This window comes from Charadrius vociferus, unplaced genomic scaffold (genome assembly GCF_000708025.1).
Source record: "Charadrius vociferus isolate BGI_N301 unplaced genomic scaffold, ASM70802v2 scaffold68, whole genome shotgun sequence".
Classification (NCBI taxonomy): Eukaryota; Metazoa; Chordata; class Aves; order Charadriiformes; family Charadriidae; genus Charadrius; species Charadrius vociferus.
Window position 1 is genome coordinate 3,499,954 of NW_009649946.1, and position 24,057 is coordinate 3,524,010.

The window sequence follows — 24,057 nt, forward strand, 5'->3', positions numbered from 1 at the left end:
TATGGACCATATACCACAATGTCAAATGCTGCCTTAGAGTTAGGGCAATTTCTGGAGCAGTTGCAAGAAATTGCAAGAAATTGAAAGCATCTGTACCTTTTTCCAGATAAAGACAGCAAACACAATAGAGTCTTTACTTACAAGCAACGAATTTTCTGCGATAGTTTTGAGATGGTGCTGTAGCTATGGAGTCTGACCTTAGCAATTTTAATTGTCACTACTCAGGGCACGGACAGGTTTTAAACTTGAGCCAGAGTGTAGATTAAAACTGTATGGCCAAATAAGGAAGTTAAAGGGTGAATTCTGTCCTCAGCGTATTGCCTAGTAATGTTAAGGCTGATGTTTCGTCAGGCTTATTTGCCTCTGGGGAAATTCAGTGCTCTGTAAATTGAGAGCTGAAGGTCTACACGCAATGATGGTCCTATATTGTGGCTGTCTTACCACTCACTGCAAATCTCACAGAATCTGATCTGAAGTTATTACATATTTTGGGTCAACACTGGGAGATTTTTATTCCAATTTAACATAATTTGGTCAGCAAGTATTTATTTGAATCTTTTGTATGAATGGGATAAGGAAGGAACTGTTCATGCTTTTGCATGAATAAAGAATTTAACTGTCCTAATAGAAACCAGTGTGCCCTTTTCTTTTTTAGATCCATTTATCTTTAAAACTAGCTGCTTCCCATTCAGCTGCTAGTAACCTTAAAAAAAATTGTAACATTTACAAACTTTGTCCTGTTGTTTTTTTTCTAGATATAGCTTCTCGTTATCCTACATTATGGACTGAGCAAGTAAAGAGTAGACAAAACAAAACCAATAAAAGCTCAGGTAAGAACGTGGGTTGTCCTCACATTGCAAAGCTCCTGTGAAGACATGCATTAAGCCTTGTTAAAACTGAAGCCATTTAAGTGAAAGTCATTTTAATAACCATTATGCTTCCACTCTCATCATGTGATAGTGACTTAATGATTTGCACTGTGATGATTTTGTTGGCTCATGAGTCATACATTCCTTTTTTATGGAAATATTTTTGGCCAGGCTTTACTAGGTGTAAATTGACATTACTCCACTAAAGTCTCTGGCTCACATCTGTTTGTATCTGTGAGTGGATCTGACATTTATTTTTTGCATCCTCTTTAATTCGCTGCCTCTTTGTTATCCACTTGTATTTTCCTTTTTTTTGGGGGGTGATGCGTAGCAAGAAGTTGCTTGGAAAATGACAGTGTGGGTTACATGTGTTTGGTAGTAAATCCTAGGAGGCAAAACTGAAAAGAAGCAAACTCCCATCAGAGACTTCATCTGCTATTGACAGACTGATCGCCAGTTTAGTGTGGATTAATTTTGTCTTTTTTATAAGGGTTGAATTTTGGCTTTACTTTTTTTCACCACTCTTCAGAATTGAGCTTTGTAAACCTGGACTAGGAATGTTAGGTGAATGTCCTGAGACGGAGGCCTCTAGAGTATTCAGATACATTCAGTGCTTTGGTAACTATAAGTTTTGATACCTTCATCGCTGTTCCTTCCTTTCGGTGGGATAAACTTTAGACAATCTTCTTGAGTTTTCTGCTTTCTTTTTCTCTGGAAAAATGTTTAATTTGAAAGGAAACATTAATGATACAGGCTATGACTCAGTAAATCACCCAAAAGCACACTTCAGATCCAGTGGAAATTGAGGCTGTGCTTTACATTAAGTACTGTGCTTAAGTATTTTACTGCATTGAGGCCAGAAAGGATTTAAAAAGACAAGCAATCATCATAAGAAAGACAGACATACCCTTACTAAGAGGTTTACAGATTCCTTTATATAAGCTATTTTCAACATCAAAGCAATAATTATTAATCCTTTTTCCTCTCCTTGATGCTCCAGTAGGCATTTAAGGAAAGGACCTTTAATGGAATGTAGACAAGAGGACTTTCTGTGCTGGAGATTGATTCTGTCATTTGTTTAGTCAGTGTTAGCAAAACCAGAATTTGCGTTTGGGATTTCTGTCCTGTAAAATACATGTATAGAAATATGTCACTTTTAGGAGTGTTTATTTAATTTTTAGTGCTAGAGACTAGTTCTAAAGCAAGAATTCTTGAGTTTGCAGTGCAGCTGCTGGAAGCCAAAGCTTCAACACACATCCCAAAAAATTAGAAAAACACCAAAGAAAGGTGGGTTTATTACCGGGAACTTGTAACTTCCTGTACATCTAAAGACATTTACAAAGGAAGAGAAATGAGAAGCATAGTCTGCCTGCATTATGGTCGCTATCCCATGGTACTTTAGCTTCAAAAGCATGATTGTGTTGGATTTGCTGACAACAGGACTTGCTCACAGCTGTGCTATGTGCAGGGGATCTCTGGAGGGCTAGCACATGGCTGCAGTCTGTGGTGCCATCCTGTACTAGCAGAAGTAGGTCAGCAGGCACTACCTCGCCGGCTTTGCTTTAATTCGTAGGCATACCTGATGCGCCAGAAAGGACCACTAATCTCTCTGCTGTAACTTCTCTTGTATATGTAATATGACATAATCAATCAAGAAGAATCTAGGTGCTAAAACCAGAGCCTTCACCAGTTGTGCTAGGCATTATCTTTCTTCCAAACTCCAAAAATATGCGTGTCAGTGGCTGTATATTTGTAAGTTGTTTTGATGGCTGGGCCTCATGGATATTCAGTAAACAGGTTTTGAAAAAGCTAGGTTCGATTTTCCCCTTATTACCTCTCAGAGGGGTGCCAAGGCTTTTGGGAACATCCACAGAGAATGAACTCTGGGCTGCTCCATGGATGGAATAGTAAGGACCTCATGGCTGAATCCGCTGGATTGTAAACTAACCACCTTTGGACACCCAGGCTTATAAATACAGATATCTTCTTTACTCAGTTTGCTTGGCAAACTGATTCCGACTTGGTCATACAGACAATAGAAAGCTTATTGAAATGTATTTGTCTGAGTAAAATGAGGAGAATTTATGTCTGCATATGAACTGTGTTTATAAAACAAAAGACCAAATTTATTGATAATGGGCTAATTTTTTCTTTGTGGTTCTATAGTAACCCAAGTGCTTTCAAAGAAATTCTTCAGGTGCAAATAACACTATGACCTAGCCCTGCCTGTAGAAAATAACTAAAGAAAAATAATAATGCTGAAAATTTCAGGCAAACTCCAAATATCCTACTTAAAAGCTTACTATTTGAGTCTGTATTGCTTTTGTTTTTTCTAGTTTTTACATGAATATATGTCCTAATATGTCATGGTCAACAAGTCATGGTCATAAAGAAACTTGACCTGAGAAATCAATTCCCTTAGGAGAGTATTTTTGTGAGTTAAGGATCACAAATGAATACACGAATAGATAATACATTATATTTATTGTACTCATCCTGAAGTGGTTTGCTTTTGCTATTCTGCAAATGATCTGCCAGTTACAATTAGCCAGTAAAATCAGCATAAGCTTTTAGGTTTTGGAAGATAGAAAATAATGATTCAGGAAATTTTAGTTTATATTAGTTATCCAGTGCTTTCATTTGATTAAATCAGCCTATATTAATTTAGCACAGAGTAATGGCATTTGGGAGACTTACAGATGCAAGGCATGAAATTACTGTATTGCATATCCAGGCTCTATAATGACTTCTAGTGCATATTCTTTTCGTTGGTTCAGAGAAATAGGCCTTTGCTGCTCACTAAAGACATTTCTAGAGTGGTATTTAACCTATTAGCTTTTAATGACAAAATGTTACCGCTGGCAAAAACCCCATCAACATCGGGTCATGTAATAATAGCTCTGTTTGGGTTGGGGTAGAAACATCTCCATTTTAGCTCTTTTTGTATGTTGAAGATACTTCTCAAAAATTTGTAAAAGACTTCTTCATTCCAGAATTAGAAAAGAAGTATGCATCTGGTTGCTAACATAACATAGTGTTTGCTGAGATTATATTTTGTACATATGCCTTGGTGACTTTGCAGGTATTTTGCAAATTTTTTGTTTCTTCTGGATTTATTTTTACCCTCACACTCCTCATTTCTTCCTCCATTTCACAGAAAATATTATGGGTTTGCCACATCAGATTGACAAAAATAAGAATTATAGCAACGTTGATCAAAAATAAACAGAAATGCATCGAAAACACTGAACATGGGACTATATGGGTTCTGATTCCAACATAAAATTGTCACAGCCTACACGCTGCTGTCTGCATGTGAACTCGGTGTCTAAACTCCTGCTGTAGTTTGTGAAGATGCAGTCAGTACAGTCAGTGGAGCTGAGAGAGCAGCACACCTCATCGTAAAGCCAACACCAGCACTTGGCCAGCTAACTAGATATCTGGACCTCACTGAGTGCGGTGACTAGTTTAGATCTCCAGCCTATGTGAAGGTATCTATGTTTTAGGTGAACTTTATCCCACCCCAGTATCAGTTGAAAATCCAGGTAGTGTTCTTTTAGAGCTTTTGCATTTTGTAAAGACCAGAGGACAGAAGGTTTTTTGCCTTGAAGAAGCTGGGTATTTTGGACTATGTCCTCAGTAGTTGCCGGTTACTGTAGCTTCAGGGCTAGGTGTAGCCTTGATGTGGCTGGAGAACACTACATGATGGTGCAGATCTTTCCTATTACCTAAGGGGAAAATGCAGCTCCCTGGGGAGAGCTCAGGTTGGACTGTCGATCTCTTAGGTTGTCCTTGCTACATCTGCTCTACCAACAGTATATATCCCTGTGGGATTCTTGGGAACCAAGTGTGACATTTTTCAGAGGATGTATGCCCTTTTTTGAATTTGAGTATAGGCAAAGACAGGGTAGTTTAATCCTTTTCATAATGCCCAGTGAAGCTTAGGTTTCATATTTCATTAGCTTGAATTTAAGAGCCAATTTTTTCTAATAGTTTGTTGTGGGAGCACTTCCACAAAAAAATAAATAGGGTGAGTTTAACTGATAATATTGTTAATGTTCAAAAAAATTTTTCAGGTACTAGATAATTTCTAAGTACAATCTGTACACCACACAAATGAGAATAAATAATAGTCAGTATAACATTTCATTAATTTTGCAAAAGGAGGATACAAAAAGTCATCCATAATCTGGAATATACTTACATACGTGCTTAAGGTCTTTAGAGACTCTGGTGATAAGATAATTCAAGTTAAAAGAGCCAGGGTTAAATAACGTATCATTGGCTAAAACACAGTACAATTTCATGTATTTACTATGCAGTTCTATTCTCGTATTGTTAATAATGTTGTATTCTGTTTCTTTAAAGATTAAATAGTATGGCATTGTTAGCACTAATGATTTATATGTTCTTTGATCAGTTGTGTAGTTTATTTAATAGGCATTGAAAAGTGATTGAAAAATTGGTGTTTGTTTTGTTGATAATCTGGTTTGACTGGCAAAATAGAAGACAGGAAGAAATTGTCGCATTTCTTCGTACTTTACTGAACTTGACTTTGATTCATGTGTTAAATTTTAAACACATGAAATGAGTGGGTTGAAATTTAGGGCCCCTGGCAGTCAATGGCAGAACTCCCAGACGGTGGTTGAACAACCATTCATACTCTGACTAAATGCTACTAGTTCACCCAGTAGTTCCCATTTCATCTGGATCAGGCACAAGCATGTGATGTAGGGCTTGTGCCAGCTTCATGCATTCTGCCAGCTTTATGCTTATATGCTTTAAGCAGGTGCTAGAGGACACGCCATACATGATCCAGTATAAAATAAGGTCAGGCCAGAGGAAACCCTGTTCTGGCATGAAGCCTGCTGAGGCAGGGTCAGGCTGTCAAAATTCTTAACACATCTATGCAAAAAGTAGTGGATCATGTGATTATGACATTTTTCATCTAGAACAAAGAATCCTAAATCAGAGTTCATTGTTTCCTCAAGCTGTGGCTTTAGTGTCTTCAAGAGCGCCCACATTTCAGCCACTGTACCTGGATCTTCTGGTAATATGGAATCATCTTCAATTTAATTTTTGGCTTTGGCTGTGCACACATGAAAGGAACACGTAGCTTTTTATTTAATTTTGTAACACAGTGGAGTAGTATTTTATTGCTGCCGTCTTAGTACAGACCATCAGTTTCAAGGGTTTAAAAATCTGTTACAAGATTTTGTCAATTTGCCTCAGAGAGCTCCATCCAACAGGAGTTTCATTCTCAAAATGCCATCTGGGAGAACATTGAAGTACACGTACAGTAATGTAGTGTAGACTGGCTGCATATGCAAGTTAAAACAGTCTAAAACATCTAATGTGAATACATTCTTAATAGACTAAAATGGGAAATTTAAAGTGATAATGTAACTGGCAATTATGTGTCTGTGTCTATACCAAATAGCTGACACTATAGTGACACTGACTAATGTGACAGAGTGGCGTTCTAAGATTTGAATGCAGTTTTTATTGCCTTGTCATCTGGCTGCTTTAAAACATTTATATATATATGAGTTTTTTCCCACATGGAAACTATGCTGATTGTCAGTGAGGTTTCTGTCTTGTTAGATTGCTTTGCTTTGTTTTGTTTCTCAGAGGCAATTGTTCCAGTGGGATCCCTGTGCACTGATCATTCTCTGAAAGTCACCTGCTTGCAAAGGATGAAGACAAACCTTGTTCTGTACTCCAGTGTTCACGTTCATTCCAAACTGAACCTGGCTAATGTCCTCCTGCGATGCCTATCCTGGCAAAACCCAGCCTTGAAGTTAAAAAACCCTGAGTGAAAAAAAAAAAAAGTAGCATTTTCTTTCAAAGGAAATAAATGTAAGAGTTTGTGCGTCTGCCCAATCACATTAATTCTAATAGCCAGTCCACTCTTAAGCATAGGAAAATTAGTAATTTGCAGGCAGGAAAATGAGTAACAGCTCAGTGACTTGGTATTTATTCTCATCAATTGTTGTGTTTTCCAGTTGTTGCTTTTAATATTGACTGAAGGTAAATTAAGTGTAATTGAACATGTGTGAGATAGCAAGAAAAAAAATAAGATCCAGTCACATGTTCCCAGTTACATATTTATTATAAATTGGGATTTGCATTCCCAAACTTGTGTTGTAAATACAGCCATTAGCTGTAGCTGGAGAAACCAAAAGCATGGGAATAAGCTGCTGAAATACAGGCATCTTATGCTTTCATATGGCCTAGGGTATCTGAGATCTGCATGGGCGCGGAGATATGACAGCTTACTGGAAATCTGTGATGTTCTGGCATGTAGGTTTGACAATCCAGACTACCTGAAATGGCATCGAATTGAGCCCTAAGAACCTCAATTCAAGCCATGAAAGGAAAGTAGAAGGCAGAACTATTGATTTTAAATAACTCTTCAAACATATCAATTGGCTATTAAGTCCACACATGGATTCTGTCGATGGGAGCTCAGTCCATTACAGATGGGCAGTCAGACTCTGACAAATTTTGGACAAGTTCAAATCGAGATATTATTAATGTGAACTTTATAGCTTGGGGTCATCTGCAGATCAATTCCCTACAGAAGAAAAGGCACTAGCATTTTTTCATTACATCTACAGCTGAAGTCTGAATGTTTTGTGGTGGTCACAGACCTGGCTTTGGGGCCTGTAAAATTTGTAGGTGCTGGAAGACATCAGCTGGTAGAATGTTTGGTGTTTGGCCTGTTGTGTCAGCAAGTTGTGCATGGAAGATAAAGAGAAAAGCATTGTGAGGAAGTTAAGTAAGGAAAACTGATACAGAGAAGGACTGGAAGCTTCCAGGTCAACATTCTTATGGCCTCCTCAGGCTCCTTGGGTTTGCTCTGGTTGCTAACTTACTAAATGTTCCCTTTAGAGTTCCTCAATTAACTTGATTATTTGGAGTGAACTATAATTTGTGATTTGTATTTTACTATAAAAACAGCATCGTTAAGAAACTGTTGGGGAGGGAGATGTGCGAAGCACTTTCACATCTTGTTATATCCCCTAATGTTTTATTTTTAATTATTTTGAAGAGTAGGAGATAGCTCTCTTCTCTTCCATTTTTTGTTATTCTTCTGTCAAGGAGCAGATTGGTTTCAGAGTAGTATTTTATTTCAGAGTAGTATTCTTTTAGAATACTGTTTTCAAGATACTCCTTGGCAGCTGAAAAACTGGTGGCTTTGAAACTACTGATTGTTCACACCATTAGGGCCAATCAGCAAATGGTTGACTTAGTTCATAATTGAGAACTTGGTCTTACTTTTCAGTAGCAATTTTTAATGATATCTAGTCTTGATTTAGCTATTACACAAAGAGAGAACATTACTCTTCACCCCCTTCACCTGTGAAGAAAATGACTCTTCATACTCTTTGGTCCTCTTTTCTTACCTTGCCTCGCCTTGCCTTACTTGTCTTAAATTGGTAAAGGAAAATTACAGTTTTCTTTCAGTCCTTTCAGCTTCTTCCAAGAAGATAAAACTTTCCAGACCTCCCCGCAGTGCTTGTATATTGTGATACATTCCTGATTTGAAGACTGCTGGATCATGCTTATTATAGTATTGTCCGATCTTTAATAATCCTTTTCACAAGCATTTCCATTTATCTTCATTTTAATTTTACATATTAGTTCAAAACCTTTATTAAGATCAAGCACTGACATTTCCAGTTTTTTCCTCCCACTAGAGGGGAAGATCCTCCCATCCTAAACCATTAAAAAAAAGGGTTCTGTTTTACATCCAATTGATGTTCTTTATGTTCAGGATGTTCCAGGGCTTTATTGGACCCCCAGTGGGGGGGAAGAAAAAAGAAAAAAAAATCTGTTTTATGCAATGTTGATAATTTCTATTTTACTGCATGTGTTAAAATTGATGCCAAAAGATAGTAATCTTTCCTGACCATTTTTAAGTATATCTCATTACTTTCTGCAGCAAGTAAATGACACACCAGTCCTGCTTGAAGTTCTCCTTTAGCATTTAGGCATGCACTCCCCCACCTACCCGTAGCTTTCCACAGTTTACCAGACATCAGATTGCATAATCATAAAAGCATCAATAAGCTTCATAAATCCTAAGACGGATGTCAGGCTAACAGTCTGTATTTTAAAGACGGATGAAAAAAGAATCAAGTAAATCATGTTAATGCACAGAAACATATTGGACTGGATCATATGTAAAGACATTATCTTTCTGGGAAACAGATGAATCTTCCAGTCAAGACAGTCAGGATCTGGCTTGATTCTGATGCACTTTCTTGTGTAAGAGGCACAAGTCAAGTGTGAGCATATAGAATTAGCCATGTAAATTTACAAACTGGCATCTAAAACATTGTCTTGTTTTCTTCTGAAATATTAATAATCCAATACTACTTTTGAGGTCAAGCCAGTAAAAAAATATATTACCAAATGAAAGAAATACTTGCAATGTCAGAGAGCTCTAAGGCTCATTTTTACGTTTTGCAAGGTTAAGAACTCCTTATGTCTTCATCTGTGAGCTGATAAAAACTCTTGAAAATGCTAAAGTTAAGAAAAACAAAATTTTAAGTCTTGCTCTTAATTTTAATCAAAGTCATCCGGTGAGCTGTTCTGGCAAAATTATTCTGGTTTTATGACAGACTAGACTGTTCTGAGGAAAGCAATTTTCTCTTTCTTCCATGAGGTCAAATGACCAACTGTCCACCTTCCCAAAAATTGAGTAAGAAGTGTTTTTAAAAAAGGCAAAAACAGTTATTCCAAAATATTCCCCTCTTAATATCTTATGTGAATGGTGGAATTCTGCTGCTTGATCTGGCCTTGTTCTGCACAAAAAACTTCTGACTGCTGTTAATGGAGATTTGTACCATGGAAGGACCGGTAGCCATGTAACATGAATCAGCTCTGGTGACTGGAGTCAAAATTTTACCTCAGTTTCCCAATATGTACTTTTCTGGCAGTCTGAATTCATTTCAGGATGGTCCCTGGTAGATCAGGTTATGGGCAGTCACAGTGGTTTAAATTTGGAGGGATTTTTAATGGAATGATTAAGTCCACATATGACTTACAACTTTTTTATTTGCCAAACTGTGTATCTCTCAAGAAACTCCCTGAACAAATTGACAGCTCGTGTTACAGTTCATGCATTGCTTAATTATTTTCCTCTAAATTCTTGGATTTTTCCTTTAATTCTTGAAAAAATTGTCATGTGATGCAGAAACTTTTTGAGGCTTCATCAGTAATGTTAGCATTTTCCATTTGCTAGAAAAGCAAGACAAATTAAACTCCTACAGGGACTTCTGTGGAAGGAGAGGAATTCACTCCAAAACCTGTGCGTTGGCCACGTGTCTGCAATGCAGCTATTGCATCAGTCCAAGCCTTTACTGCACTGTCTGCTTTTACGGACTGTTGAGGTCCCAGGCTAATGCTGTTGTCCATGGATCCTTTCCCCTAGCCTGCCCTTACTGCAAGACACTGGCTTTTCTGTTTGGGACCAGTGTAGAGTCTCCTTTCCATGGAAAGCCACACCAAGGGTCATAATTGGCACAAGGCAACTTGTTCTAGTCAAATAACGTTGCTAAAGTACGTAAAATCACTTTGAGATCTTTTCGTCTGCAAGATGCTGTGTATATCCCGAGTATTGTATTATTACTGGCTTGCTTCCCTCTTCACTCCACCCTGTCCATCATGCTCTGTCCTCTCTCATAACAGACTGTTCCAGATAAATGCTAGACACTATGTTTTCCCTGCACTCTGCACTGCCTAGAAATAACATTAACTATTGTTGCTGTAATGCACTGGATTTCTGTGTTACTGGAGAAGAAGCAGTGGTTGAAGAGACAGACCACTGTTTTTCATTAAGCTATTTTTAATACCTGTTTTAGTTTAAGAACGGCAGGCCAAGTATCTGCATTCAACCACAAATAAAACTGTGTTTAAATAAGATTAAGGCTATAAATTAAATTTCAGATCTTAAATTCTCTAGGTGCATTACAAAACACAAGAGAAAAGAGAGGGCAAAGCTTAATATACCAAACTGGTTGATAACGCAGGCTTCCATGGAAAAAAAATTACTTCTTAGGGAACTTTTTTTGAAAAGATATGCATTTTCAGCTAAAAATTTTTATTTTCAAGATGAAAATTCAAACAGCAAAAAAAGCCTTCAAAAAGCTGAATAATTTTGGCTCAAAACGCAAAATCTTGATTGGTCATTGTAATGCCTTGTGGGAGCTGTAATTTTGAAACATCATTAGTTCCTTCTTTTTCAAGGGCTGGGATCATCAGGCTGACTATACATGCAGGATATAATGGTCTCCCCTTTTTCAAAACTCAGAGATACCTCAGAAAACTTGTAGGCATCTTGGATTTTGTGGTTCTCTGGGAAGTGCAACACAAAGAAACAGTTTGATGTGGGGTTTTGTTTTTGTTTTGTTCTTACTAAAAATCACATTTTTCATGAAAAACAAACACTTTGAATGGAGAACATATTTTCATTTAAAAACCTGGTTTGCCACCAAAGACTGTCACAATGAAATTCTGTAACAAATAGTATTACAGTCATAACAATCTATGAAAAATTTTATATTGTCGTCACTTAAACAGTGGGTTACCTTGTTCAGTTGTTTTCAGTGAGATCTTAATGTTCTTTAAAGTTACTCCTTTTATTGTCCTTCAGTGACTAAAGATAGCTTATCAAAATGGAAGGAATTTTATTCTCCTCTATTTGAATGACTGCTTAGATGCAGTTTTTGTTGGACAAGAATGCATTATAAATACATAAATTCCTCAAATGTGGGTGACCGGTAATGCCCTTGAATTGTTTTCCAGTGCACCCAGTTAGATCAGAGCAACCCACTGGTTGGTGTTTTGTGTGGGATCAGAGGAGTATGAAGTCAAATTAATGCCTCTTGTGCCCCCCAAAAGCTGAGGTACAGTTTTGGCAAGAAAGTAGAAAATAGTTCAGGATTGCAAGATCTGATCAGGTTCAAATCGTAGGAAGGGTCTGTGATGCTCCCCCTCTGCCATTAGGCCAAATTTTCAGGTCTGTATTGAGGCAATCTCCCATTAATGTAAGGGCTGACAAGGGTTGATCCTGTCTGATTGTGTTCACTTGTCATTTAGGGAATTTATCCACAGACTTGTTACAGTGGAGACTTTTAACAGAGGCAGGGGTGTCATTAGTTGCAGAGGTTCGTGACCATCACACGCTGTCATGGTGCAGTTCACCCTTCTTTCACAGCAGCATTGTGCCCCACCATTATTCTGGCTGGCAAGGGGGTAGGGACCCTTTCTGTTGGTTTACTTACCTAATTGGTTTGGGGAGCAGAAGTGTGAATAACTTCTGATCTTGGATGTTTCCTCTCTGACTTTCCCCAAACTACCACCATGTAGCTAAACCTATAATCTCAATGGCCCTTATTGCTTGAAGATAATGAGAGAATCATTATTCTCATTGCTCTCCTCTTTGGCTGAATAAAGGCTACATCCCACCTCGCTTAACGGATTTGTAATTTTAGTGTTCTTGCAGTTTCTAATCAGGTTTAAAAAGCAATTTAAGAGCATTTTTAGGACATGATTTTTAGTTCCTTTGAGTTGATACAACAGAGAAGTGGCAAAGCCAAACATATCAGTATAAATGTCTGGTTTGGAAGGTGACTTCTCCCCTTTTCCCTACCAACATCCCAAGTATGACACAGTGACTTCTAATGTAGTCACACATCCTGTAGTTCATCCTTTAAACTAAACAGTCCAATATAATAATAGCAAATGACTGTGGGAGGAGGTGATTTAGTTGCAGCAGGCATGAAGCCTCATTTTACTTGGAGCGGTGTAAACAGGAGTGACTCCACTCCAGTCAGAAGGGTAACACCACTGGGAAGCTTATGAGAAGAGAATAGAATCAAGCTGGAGGGTTTTTTTCATTTCTTTAAGTAGCTAGTATGTAGTAAATCAGTCTGCTGGACCAGTAATAATAGGACAGTCCACACCAATCCTGCTGCTATTGCATAGCTGGAATTCCTCTCGACTTTAATGGGTATGCTGTCAGAGCAAGGGCTTAGCTACTCCACTTGTGTTGCCAGCTGAAAGTGAACAAAGTATTTTCTCTTTATCAACTTTCTGTACAACTTCATTGTCTCCAGTTGAGGTGATGCGTTTTGCGCACTGAAGTCGTATTCAGAAGCATTGAATATTCATGATACTTTCATGCATGTCTGAGAATATAATATCACGTAACTAACCACAGTGCTACCCTCAAGGATGTCATGGTGCAGTTACCTTTTCAATGAACTTGTCAAAATGAGCCAGTGTGACTTTTATATGGAGCATCCCCTGTCCACAGCAAGGCTAGAGGAAAAATGCCTTGCTTCAAACCTTTTTTCCCCCGTACAATTGAGTAAGAAAGCTTGTGGGTCAGAATACTACCTTTAAGCTTAATTCACCTTTTTTCATACCTGCTTTTATTTCATACCTGCTTTTTTTTCATACCTGCTTTTATTGGAGCCCTATGCAATTTTATCATAGTCTCTGTTATGTCTAGCATAATTTATCATCCTCACTGCTGGTTTCACACACAATTCGCTGTTCTGTTTCTAGTCATTTCTTTGCAGTCTGCTTTCTCTTCTGTCAATAGCTGATCTTCACTGCATATTTCTCCATTTTTGCCTAGGTATCATTCTGCAGTCTCAAATGCTGCTGGTTTAGGCTTTTCTTGTAATACTGATTTCTCATCTGTCTCTTCTTCCACCTTCTGTTTTTGCAGCCAAAGGCCGGATTGGACACCAGAGAATAAATGTTGTAGATCATACTATGAATTTGCAGGCTGTATTCAGAAAATGCAGAGACTCCAAAAACAAGCTGAGAGTTCTTAGGAGCAATCAGTTGAACAGTACAATGGATGGGAGACATAGTTTGTTTCCTAGATTGAGTAAGCATGGAAAGGTGTCATTACCTATCTATGTAGGATTTCAGAGACTATTTCAGGGATACCTGTCCAGGCGTGGTTTCCATACTGCAGGATACTGATACCAAACTCGGGGAGCAACTAGGTGTTTGATCCTAAAGCTAGTGGAGTATATGCTCAGCATTAATCCAGTGCTTTTCTAAGTAAGAGTGTTTCCGTAGTCAAGGCTGTGAGTTTTTGTGGAAGTTCATTTGTATTTTTCAAATAAAACTCAATGCAAGTGTCGTAACATCAACACTGTTGGTCTGAATGACCAGCGCTATCAGATTCTTGGCCCATATCCTGTGCCAATTTTACTTCCTCAGGATGTCACTGGGGAGACTTAAGCAGCCTACAAAGTATTCTATGAGAAAGCGTCTGACGTCAGCCAGTGCGGAGAGACAGTGTGGTTTCATTGCTTACATTTGTGGCAGCTAGCCAGGAACTCCGGGGCTCTAGCCCTGGCTCTGCTTCTGGGAGGGCTGCTGCAGGCTGGGCAGATCAATGCAAGCAGAGGCAAAAGTTTCAGCAGAGAGATGGTTGAGATAGCGTCTGGTACAGGGCTATTGAGTACAATAAGGAGCTTTGCAGGCTTGTATAGTATAGGAGGTGGAAGTGAAGAAAAATATGTTGTACTGACCAGTTGCAGTAGTTGCTTTTCTCTAAATGAAAAGGCACAACCTAAACCCTTTCTCTCAGTTTCCGTTTTGCATCTAGTCTTCCTGTCTTTTGCTTTTTTGGTTGGTTTCTTTGCTTCAGTCATGTAAATCATGACATTGCATTTTCACCCTTTTTCCTTGCAACTCATTGAAAACTTCAAAGATTCCTCCTCTTCTTTCTGCAAACTGTACCTGCCATTGCATGATTGCAATAAATGTATATGTAGAACACAAGCAAAAAGAGAAGGCCCATGACTGGTGCAAGGGAGAGCCTGTGTCTTCACCTCCATGTTATCTTTTTTTTAAATGAGCCTACATGTATGAGGCAAAATTCCTAGTATTCACTGGTACTTGCTATGGGACTGTACTGTAGTTATTCACAAGCGTGATCTAGGGCAAGCAGGTTTGTAAATACACATGCTTTTCCACTCTTCTTTAGCCTGTATTTGTTCCTCCTGATTGATGAAAACAAGTCCCACTAAAGACACTTTTGGATTTCATTAATTATGCCAGCGGTTGATTGTTTTGGCCCAGAATGCTTTATAACAATAGACAGATTTAATCAGCAACAGCTCCGGTTGCAACAGCTTCACAACCTCCTGGGAGCATCATGCACTGAGCTTCCTTTTGCGTTATTTTCAAGCCATCAAACAACCTTTAATCTTCCCAAATTAAAAAGAAAACAAAGCATACAATGTATAATATGTAGAAAGAATAACAGAACTGTCTTCACATAAGCGGTAATAAAAACGTTTCCTTATTAGGTGACTAAATGCCAACATTGCTGTTTCCTGTGATGCTGGTTATCTGGAAAAGTTAAATATTTAGAATCTGTTTTATTTGAACAGTTCTGCCAAAACCAGTCCTTTGGATTTTCTCTGTTTGTTGTAGAGAGCTTCAAAATAAATGAGGCCTGAGGTAGATGTGCATGTGTGGGGGGGGGAGACAGAATGGGAGCAGGTCTGAAAGTGCTGAAAATATTTGTGGGAAATAAGCTAAGCAAACACTTTGAAAAATAACGCTTTCTGAAACCTGTTCTTTATTCTCACATGCAATAGATTGTTGGGAAATATTTATGCAAGGTTTATTCCATTGATATAGGTCATTTGTGTGGTACGTTAAACACTTAAAACTAATAATCTGAGCACTTAAAGTAACCATGGATTGTAAAGGATGAAGGATCATTAGTCACACTTTAAAATTCCGATTTTACTGGTTCAAAAAGTCCTTGACTTCTCTACTATGCATCATCTAAGAAACCTTTAAAATTGTTCTGGATGTACTAGGGACCAACTCTTCTGTTGTTGATCCCTACTGTGTACAATGGAATGGTTCCAGTTTACAGGAACAGAAATTGTGGCCTGGGATTTTCAATGTGATAGGTGGTCTTCTGTCCTGCAAAAGTATAGGAATGTTTCACTATCACACCGTATTTAGCATTATCTACACTTCAGAGAACTATTTCTTTTTGAAAGCAGAGATGAAAGTGGGGTGGAATTAGCATTTTTCTTTTTGATTCAGATTGCCCTTGTTTTTCTCCAAAGTTTGAAGGTAAAGCCAAGCCAAAGATTTGGCTTTGCTCTTGAAACCAAAGCACAAGCTGAGCTGTTTAACCACAGCCATATGAGAAAAGAAAAAAAAAAGAAAAAGGAGCTACATAAAACTATATTAAAAAGTTGTTGGACCTGAAAGAAATAGTATTAGAATATTCTTACTGGCTTTTGCTCTTCTTTGGCTCATCCTCTTTATTGCACACAAAACTTGGCCAAGATCAGTACACAGTCTTCTATCTGAATCCTGTACCTCTCCTGTTACAAATACTGACTTCTTACGTGCTATTTAAATAATGTGTTTTGGATATAATGTGTTGGGGGGGGGAAGACCTGTACAGCATTAAATGGAGGATGAGCCTTCAGATTTGTGCAGGGGTAAAGCAGTGCAGTTACCTTTTGACCAGGCTTCAGGTTCACATTATCTGCCGAATCTCATACTGAGGACAAGAGTTAATGCATTCTGGGAGCAGTGTGACTCAACAGATGATAGCACTTTACAGAATTTGCTTCTTGCTCTGTTAAAAGAGTTTTCATTGCACAACATAGTTCTTGTAATTAGAGGCACGAGCAATAATATGCACGCTCATTTTCCACCTGCTTCTTGCCTTCTCTTTGGCAAGATGAAGAAGAACAAGTCAGTATAAAAGTGGCCAGTTTTGATTCATCTGTCATTAATTAGCTTTTAAGGGTGCAGTTACATTCTCAGCATTACTACAATTTTAAATGCTGAGATTTTTTAAATCAAATAGTTTCGAAAGGTACATATCTGAGAGTCCTGGAGGTGGAATCATTCTGCTTAGGCACAGAAGAGGCTGTGGGAATGATGGTAGCATAAACTTTTGCATTATGGCTGTCAAAGTAACACTCCCTGAAACACTGAGGAAGAATGGGGAATTTCTGTTTCAACAGCCTGATTAATCTCTGTATTCCTGCTTAGTGTCAAGGCCCAAGTCCTTACCAGTCTGTAATGCCCATCTAGTCTGCTATGAACTAGACAGCAGTGCATATTATATTGACCATTTTGTTAGATACTCTGAGACATGTAAAGGAGAACTACCTAAATGAAAAATAAAATTATCTTATTTTTTAATATTTCTGCATATTTTTTTAACTGTGTATTTTGGATCACGTTCCTGTAAACCAGTAAGAAGTCCTCCTGGCTTCTGATGGCTTCTGCAACAGTAGCCAGGGTTCATTTCCCTGTGGTCTGAGATTATGACGGTGAAATCTGAGAAGATATAATGATCAAAAGTTCCACTACACTTTATCCCTGAGCCTTTCACCAGCACCGCTGAAGTGAGACACTCTGTGGGACATGCATGGACAGGCTGCAGAGTACACGAGCAGGTTGCAGAAGATGCCTTCACAGGGCAAGCCCTGTGGGCAGGGAACCCAGGAAAGTCTAGCTCAGGCTATGGCCAGAGCTGTACTCCTTCTTCTGTGCAGAAACCATGGCAGGCCGTGGTGATACCTACTTTGCTTGTGCTTTCCCAGGGCTCACCTGAGCAATCAGGTGCCCTGGCAGCACACGGGGAGACAATTTCTGTCTCACATGCCAGTGCAGGAAACTGAGATTGCTGTTTTGTGGACTGACCGTGCAGCCCACAATGCAAGCACCGCAGCCACAGCAGATGGCGTAATGACACAAATGCATTAATTATGCAACAATTACGCAAATTATTAAAAAAACCCCAAATATGTGAATTAAAAAGATTGCTTGATTTTTATGTTAATCTTGTTTACATCTTGAGTAAGTATATATCCAGGGGAGCTGTCTATAAGGTGGTTGGAAATTAGTTGATACTTAGAAAATAAAGTGTAGATGGAGTGCAGCCACCTCAGGCAGGAGTTAAGCAATAAGACTGGAAAACACTGTACAGTGCCAACAGCATTAGCAGTGTGGACCTATGGCAGGAAAGTGGCACAAACTGCAGCCAGCAATGCCACTGTACACCTCAGAAATTAAAATTGCTTGGGTTCCTAAGGTCAGGGATCCAAAATCATATCCAAGCTCTGATGCAAGTATCTCGGTTTCCCAAACGGTGAAGAGAAACAACTCCTGTTTCAGAGGGGAAGCACTTGGTTGATAAACATTCCTGTAAGCCGGCTGGCTTATTTAAGTGCCAAAGTACGAATTTAGGCAACTGAGTTTGCACATTTTGTTTTGTAATTTTTAGTAGAGCTATTCAAACAAATACTTACCCTCAGCTCACCTGGCAAAGACTTTCATTTTCACAGCTCTGTGGAAAAAGTGAACCAGCTTTATTTTCACTTCAAATATTTCTTTAAAAATGAGAGATTTTTCCACTGGCAGAAGACTAACATTTGCTGGTCAATATATTCATAAAGCAAGAATGGTAGCTTTGCGCAATTTGTTTAATGAATGAGCCTTTAGATTGCTATAGCAAACTGGCCAGATAGCCACTGTGTTTGGGAAAAGTCAGTGATTTTCATTAGCTGTAATTTTGGGTGGTGGCTTTGTTGTTTGGTTGGTTTTGCAGTTTGAACCCTATGGTGCTGCTCTGCTTTGGCAGGGTGATGCAGCCATATCTAGCAATAGTAGGAACCGGCGTTCCCTCTTATGTAGGAAAAAACAGTTTTCATCCCATTTGGCAAATAACTACTTTCAATTGTATCCTTGCAGGATGGGGCAGTCTTTTGCATAGTGTCCTCTTTCATTTTGGGGGAACCAAGTTAACGAAGTAAAGCAAGAGCACCTGAAGATGATAATACTTCCTTGTTCGGCCTTGTAGTTGAGTAAATGCCCTCAATTCATTGAGCAACCTGGTCTAGTGGAAGGTGTCTCTGCCCATGGCAGAAGGGTTGGAACTCGATGATCTTTGGGGTCCCTTCCAACTCAAACTATTCTGTGATTCTATGAGCAAAAGGGGATGAGGGACCTCATCTACTCAGAAGACCACAAGATTTTTCACTCTCCTTGTGAAGCCTGGTACCATGTGATTGACCAGCTGGCTTTAAAGGTTTTTTGATTTGTGTTAAGGTTGCATTCAAAGATCCAGTGTAGAGGGTAGGGTGTAAACAGTCCTTGGATCAAATCTGGCTAATGCAGTCCACTTTGCAAAGTCTTGCTATCATTTTCCCACACTGCTGTTAAAGTTTTAACAAAAATGTGGTGCTCTTGGTTCACTGCTTTCTCACATTTCATAGATGGTATAATAAATGTTTGACTCAGGATGCTCAGGATATACATTTTGGCTCTAATGCAAAATGCATCTTTGAAATAACTCAGATGTATAACCTAAATTATACTAACTTTGTGTTATCTACAGGAGGAGTAAATGCTAATTTAGAGCGAGATTCTGTCATGCTTGTTAAGTGAAGACTTAGCTTCTCTGAGTTTTCATCGTCAGAGGACAGATCTCACACTACTGTTTTATTCAATATAAATAAGAATGGCAAAATTTAGAATTACATTTTGTTTAAAACCAAGTAGCTAGTTTGATCCCTTATAGTCTGTACAATGTCAGTGTGAGAACTCAGTGAAGGAGAAAAAGGATTATAAATGAATAACTGAGCAATTTAAATTAGTTATGAGAGGAGAATTTTGAATACTTACATAATATTTCTCAGCTCTTTAACCAACAAGTTGGGCTAAAAATTAAACAAACAAGCAAACAAAAAAACAAACTGCTAAAATAGCAGGCTTTTGTGGCAAAACAGTTCTTTTTCTTTCACAGTCTTGTGGTTACAGTCTTTGTCACAGCACTCCTAGTATTTCAAATTCTAAGAAAAATAAAGGACTGCAGAGGTAATGTGCAAAAACTTCCCCAAACCAGAAACTCTTTCCAAAAATCCAGTAGGCAAGTGGGTTTGGATTTCAGTTAAAGAGCAAAGCATCGTATTTTCATCTGAGTTATCTGTCTTATGGGTCCCCAAACTTTTGCCTATGGGTAGAAATGGAATTTGTGTATTGCAAAAATGTTGATTTGACCTAGTGCCACTTGGCTACTCAAACCCAGGGTAAAAGTTGAGAAAATCCCGGTATATACAGTTAGATTGGATTGGCTGTGGCCATGTTATTTCAGGTAAAGCTAAATGGGAGCTGGTGGTATCTGTGTTCTGGATCTTTGTTTCGATGGGCTCAGTGCATTTCCAGATGATCCTCCTTGTGTATTAGTGTGTCTTTGCATGTGAAACCACATAGATAAATGAGAGCATCTGTCAGTGATTTATCCTGCTTTGTTCACTGAAGTAAAGTACATAAATTAATCTTTAGGGCTGTGTTGAAGCCATGAGCTTTGTGTTTAGCCACAATCATCTACTCAAGCTCCAAAAGTGCAAAATAGTGATCAGCTGTACATTGAGTGTACTGTGCAAATACACACAAGGGGCCTGAAATATTTGGTTCCCACAAGTTTTCGCAAACAAGAATAAGTAGAGTAGGAATGTTGCCAGCTTTCTTCAGGCCTTGAGAACCCTCATGCTGATGCGTATCTGAACCTAAAGTAAACCAAAACATGTGGCGCCAGATGAGTATTAATACTGTAATTTAGTCTTAGGTTTTGGTTGCCATCTAGACGTTGGGACTAAGGTTGAGTGTTGATTAATGTTACCTATTCTTTACAATCAGTACTTGGTGCATGAACAAATTTTAGGCTTAATTGGAAACATATTTGCATGTGAATATATTCATCTGAGGACTGATGTATTGTCCATTGAATTTAGTGGGTATTTTTCCATGGATTTCTACTAGGGGAAGATTGGGCCACAGAAATACTCTTTGTTTGATTTAGGTTTATGAATAGTCTTTATAGGAAGCTGGTAGCAGGAGCAAAGTTGTTCCTGCATTTGTTTGTAGCACTGAGCTGCAGTTGATTTCTGTTAGAGATTAGTTTATTTGAAATGGTTAAGAGAGGGCAGGCAAGCAAACTCTTGTAAGAACAGGGCTTCTTAAGAAAGATTAGTGTGAGATGCCTATACTCTGGCCATAATGGATGAGAAAATAACTTTGTGTACATAAAGGGTATAAGATTGGCATCTTAAACTGCATTATACCACCTCATCTGCCTCTTCAGAGAAGGAATCTGTCATGCTAGAGAAGGTCTAAACGCAGGCTGGAAACCCTGAAAGAATATGAGGCTGTGGTGTTACACCTCTCCTTCACTACAATGAAATAATTTAATGACGAAATTGGTTAGTGACAGGTAAAGAGCCTGGTAGTTTACCTGGAAGGTGCACATTTGCTGGAGCTAGGAATAACAGGGCCACTGCTGTAATAGATCATTTTGCCATCCAGTCAACAGAAATTCTTCCACAGGGAGAACATAGCTTGAATAGAAATTATCCCACTTCCCACTGCCTTTCTAAAGTGAATGTTTCAGTCTTATGTGGAAATACAATTTGGTGTCATGTAAGTGGAAATCCATTCAATGAAATTTGAAGACTATGAAAACTAGTTGAAAATATAAAAACACATTGTAATCAGTTTCCTTGGCGCCTGTTAACTTCACTGGTTCAGAGAGGGTTCATGCTAAGCAAATCGATCAAATTCTTATCCCTATGAGATGTGAATTTGTTGGAGGGTTTCATGGGTGTCAATAGGATGACTATTTATCCATCCTAATTATTATGGTTTTGAAATAAATTAGCACGGAACTTGTGTAAGTCAATATTTGAGGTTTTCTGAAGGAGTGCCTAAATTGGGTTTAATTAACTAGGTCAGACAGATGATGTGCGTAACATTTTAATTAGCAGAAATTGTCATACAATTTAAGTCTCTCTATACTGAAATTTGGACATGAGTATATTCTGTCTGTATATCCTCTCAGAAACACAGGAGAACTGCAATATTAACTGTCTCTAATGTTACACTGCACTCCTCCAGAGCATGTGTATCACTTTTCGCAGTATTTTTGTTCACAAGTTTCTTGTTACCAACTTTCTATAGAAGACATTGAGCTTAAAGCCCTAATAAAAGATCCCTTTACTGTGGAAACCAGGCTGTCTAAATTGTCCTTTCATGGCCCATTATGGTAATGAGAAAAGGAAAGAGAAGGAACCTACTGAAAACAGAATTTCTTGGAATGGATTCTGTTTGTCATATACACATTGTGGGGTTGAGGAAATTGAAAGGAAATGTTTGTATAGTGGCAGGAAATGTTAAAGTAGCATACAGACGCCTTTGTAATTTTCTGCAGATTTGGCAACTTGTTTCTGCAGAACACACTGAAACTTAGACATAAATACAGCGATTCATATGTAAGCAAAAAAAAAAAAAAATTATTTGTAATTATGAAAATTCCACTTTAGGAGAAGCTGTGATAAGACACAGCACAAAAACTGCCAGAACTTCTGAAACAAGGGGCTAAAACATCTCCTGTTACAAGACTAACAAGATGATTATCATAACTTACATAATACGGTGTTTGGTGTTTTAGATATGCTACAAATGCACAGTTACACAGTTCGTTCAGGATGACTTTTCCAGAAAAGCCACCCCTTTTCGCCACCAGGACATCCCCTAGTAAACATTAATTAACAGTTTAAGTAACCCATCAGAGATGGGTTTCAAATGATGTCTTTCAAAAATGAGGATTTATTTATAATAAATAAATTATAAACTTAGAATATATATAATAAGTGTTATACCCTACTAGTACTGAGGTATTTTTCTATTCATGTAAATTAACTTGATTCATTGAAATGCAGACTGGTTTTTTAGGGAGAATTCATCATTAGCAACCAGTACTGACTCGGGATTTTATACAAAACATGAAACTTACCCACAGAGTTTGTCATTATCTGGAGTATCTTTTGCATTGACGGAAGATGCAGCATTTCAGCTGTGAAGGTATCTTGAACCAGAATGGGAAAAGTATATTTAGGAACTAACATCTAAATTAAAAAGCGCAGAAATGGAATAGCAGTATGACATAGGAAGACCAATGTACATTACATGTAAAACAGGTTTTTAAACTCCTTCTCATTCAAAAATTCCTTTTTCAGAATAAGTAGATAGTCATTGTGTGGTACAAGGCTCTTGTAAAATTGGGCAACATATACCTATTTCCTTAAATGATTGAAATTTGTGTGATTGAAATGATTTAAAATGCTTATGAACCTGGAATAAAATATAGTTCTGGGTAGAAACTGCAGGAAGATTTTTCAGCCTGAGATGAAGGGTCCCAACTGAGCTACAGTGTGGCTGGCTAACATGGTGGACTATGTGGAAAAGATTTTTCAGGAAAGTCTGACTACTTTATTGAACTAAGATGCTTGGAAAAGCATCTGTTTTTTCAAGCAAGACAAAACTGAAGGAACTAAGTAAAAGAACAACAGTGTAAGCTTATTCCCTGAAAAGATGAAGGTGGAGTGTCAATGCTTTTCTCTTCCCAGAAGGAATGTTATTGTAGTAACACATTCCATAGCAAGTTTGATGTATTTTAATGATTAAGGTATTTATTGTACTTTTATTGTGGCATAGATCTTTTTCTGTACTGTTCACTTTATGAACTTCTGGCATCCGTCTGTTATGGTTCCAGATCATAGTTGTTGTCAGATTGTTGGGACAAACTGTCAGGCGTTTTCTAAGTTAATGACATTTATCGCTGGTTCTCCTGACAAATGAACGTTTGTTGACCATGGCTCTTCTGACATTACAAGGGCGATTATTTACAGCGGTATGGTAGCTCTGTGATAAGAGCTCTTAGTCATCACAGGCTACAATTATATCTTTCCAGTACTCCTGTTGTAAATAATTGAAAAAAAAGCGTGAAAGGGAATGAATGCTTCCCTCAGAGAGGAAATTACACAGAGGACTAATATTCTGGTTCTGGGAAAAGCAGGTAGAATCATAGGTAAGCACTTTAGAGAAATTTTCCTTTACTTTTTGTAGGAACAGTGTTCTAGTGGGGAAAGCAAACAGGGAAGTAGTAATGGTGGCACAAATGGTCATGCCGAAACTGTACAAAAGCATTGGACTCTGCAGAAATGACTCACTTAGCATATTGCCTGATAGCTCATTAGCCTTTGTGTAAGGAGAGGAAATAAACTATTCTGCACTTTTGGTGAATAAAATGAATGAACTG

General features: G+C 38.2%; 1 protein-coding gene across 1 annotated transcript in view; it reads left to right on the top strand.

Moving 5' to 3' along the window:
- The window catches only part of SMOC2 (SPARC related modular calcium binding 2), a 166,327-nt gene that overhangs the window by 92,595 nt on the left and 49,675 nt on the right, over positions 1 to 24,057 (top strand). The window contains exon 7 of the mRNA XM_009891477.1: positions 756 to 830. Coding sequence (XP_009889779.1) covers positions 756 to 830 — 75 coding nt within the window. The remainder of the gene's footprint in view (positions 1 to 755; positions 831 to 24,057) is intronic.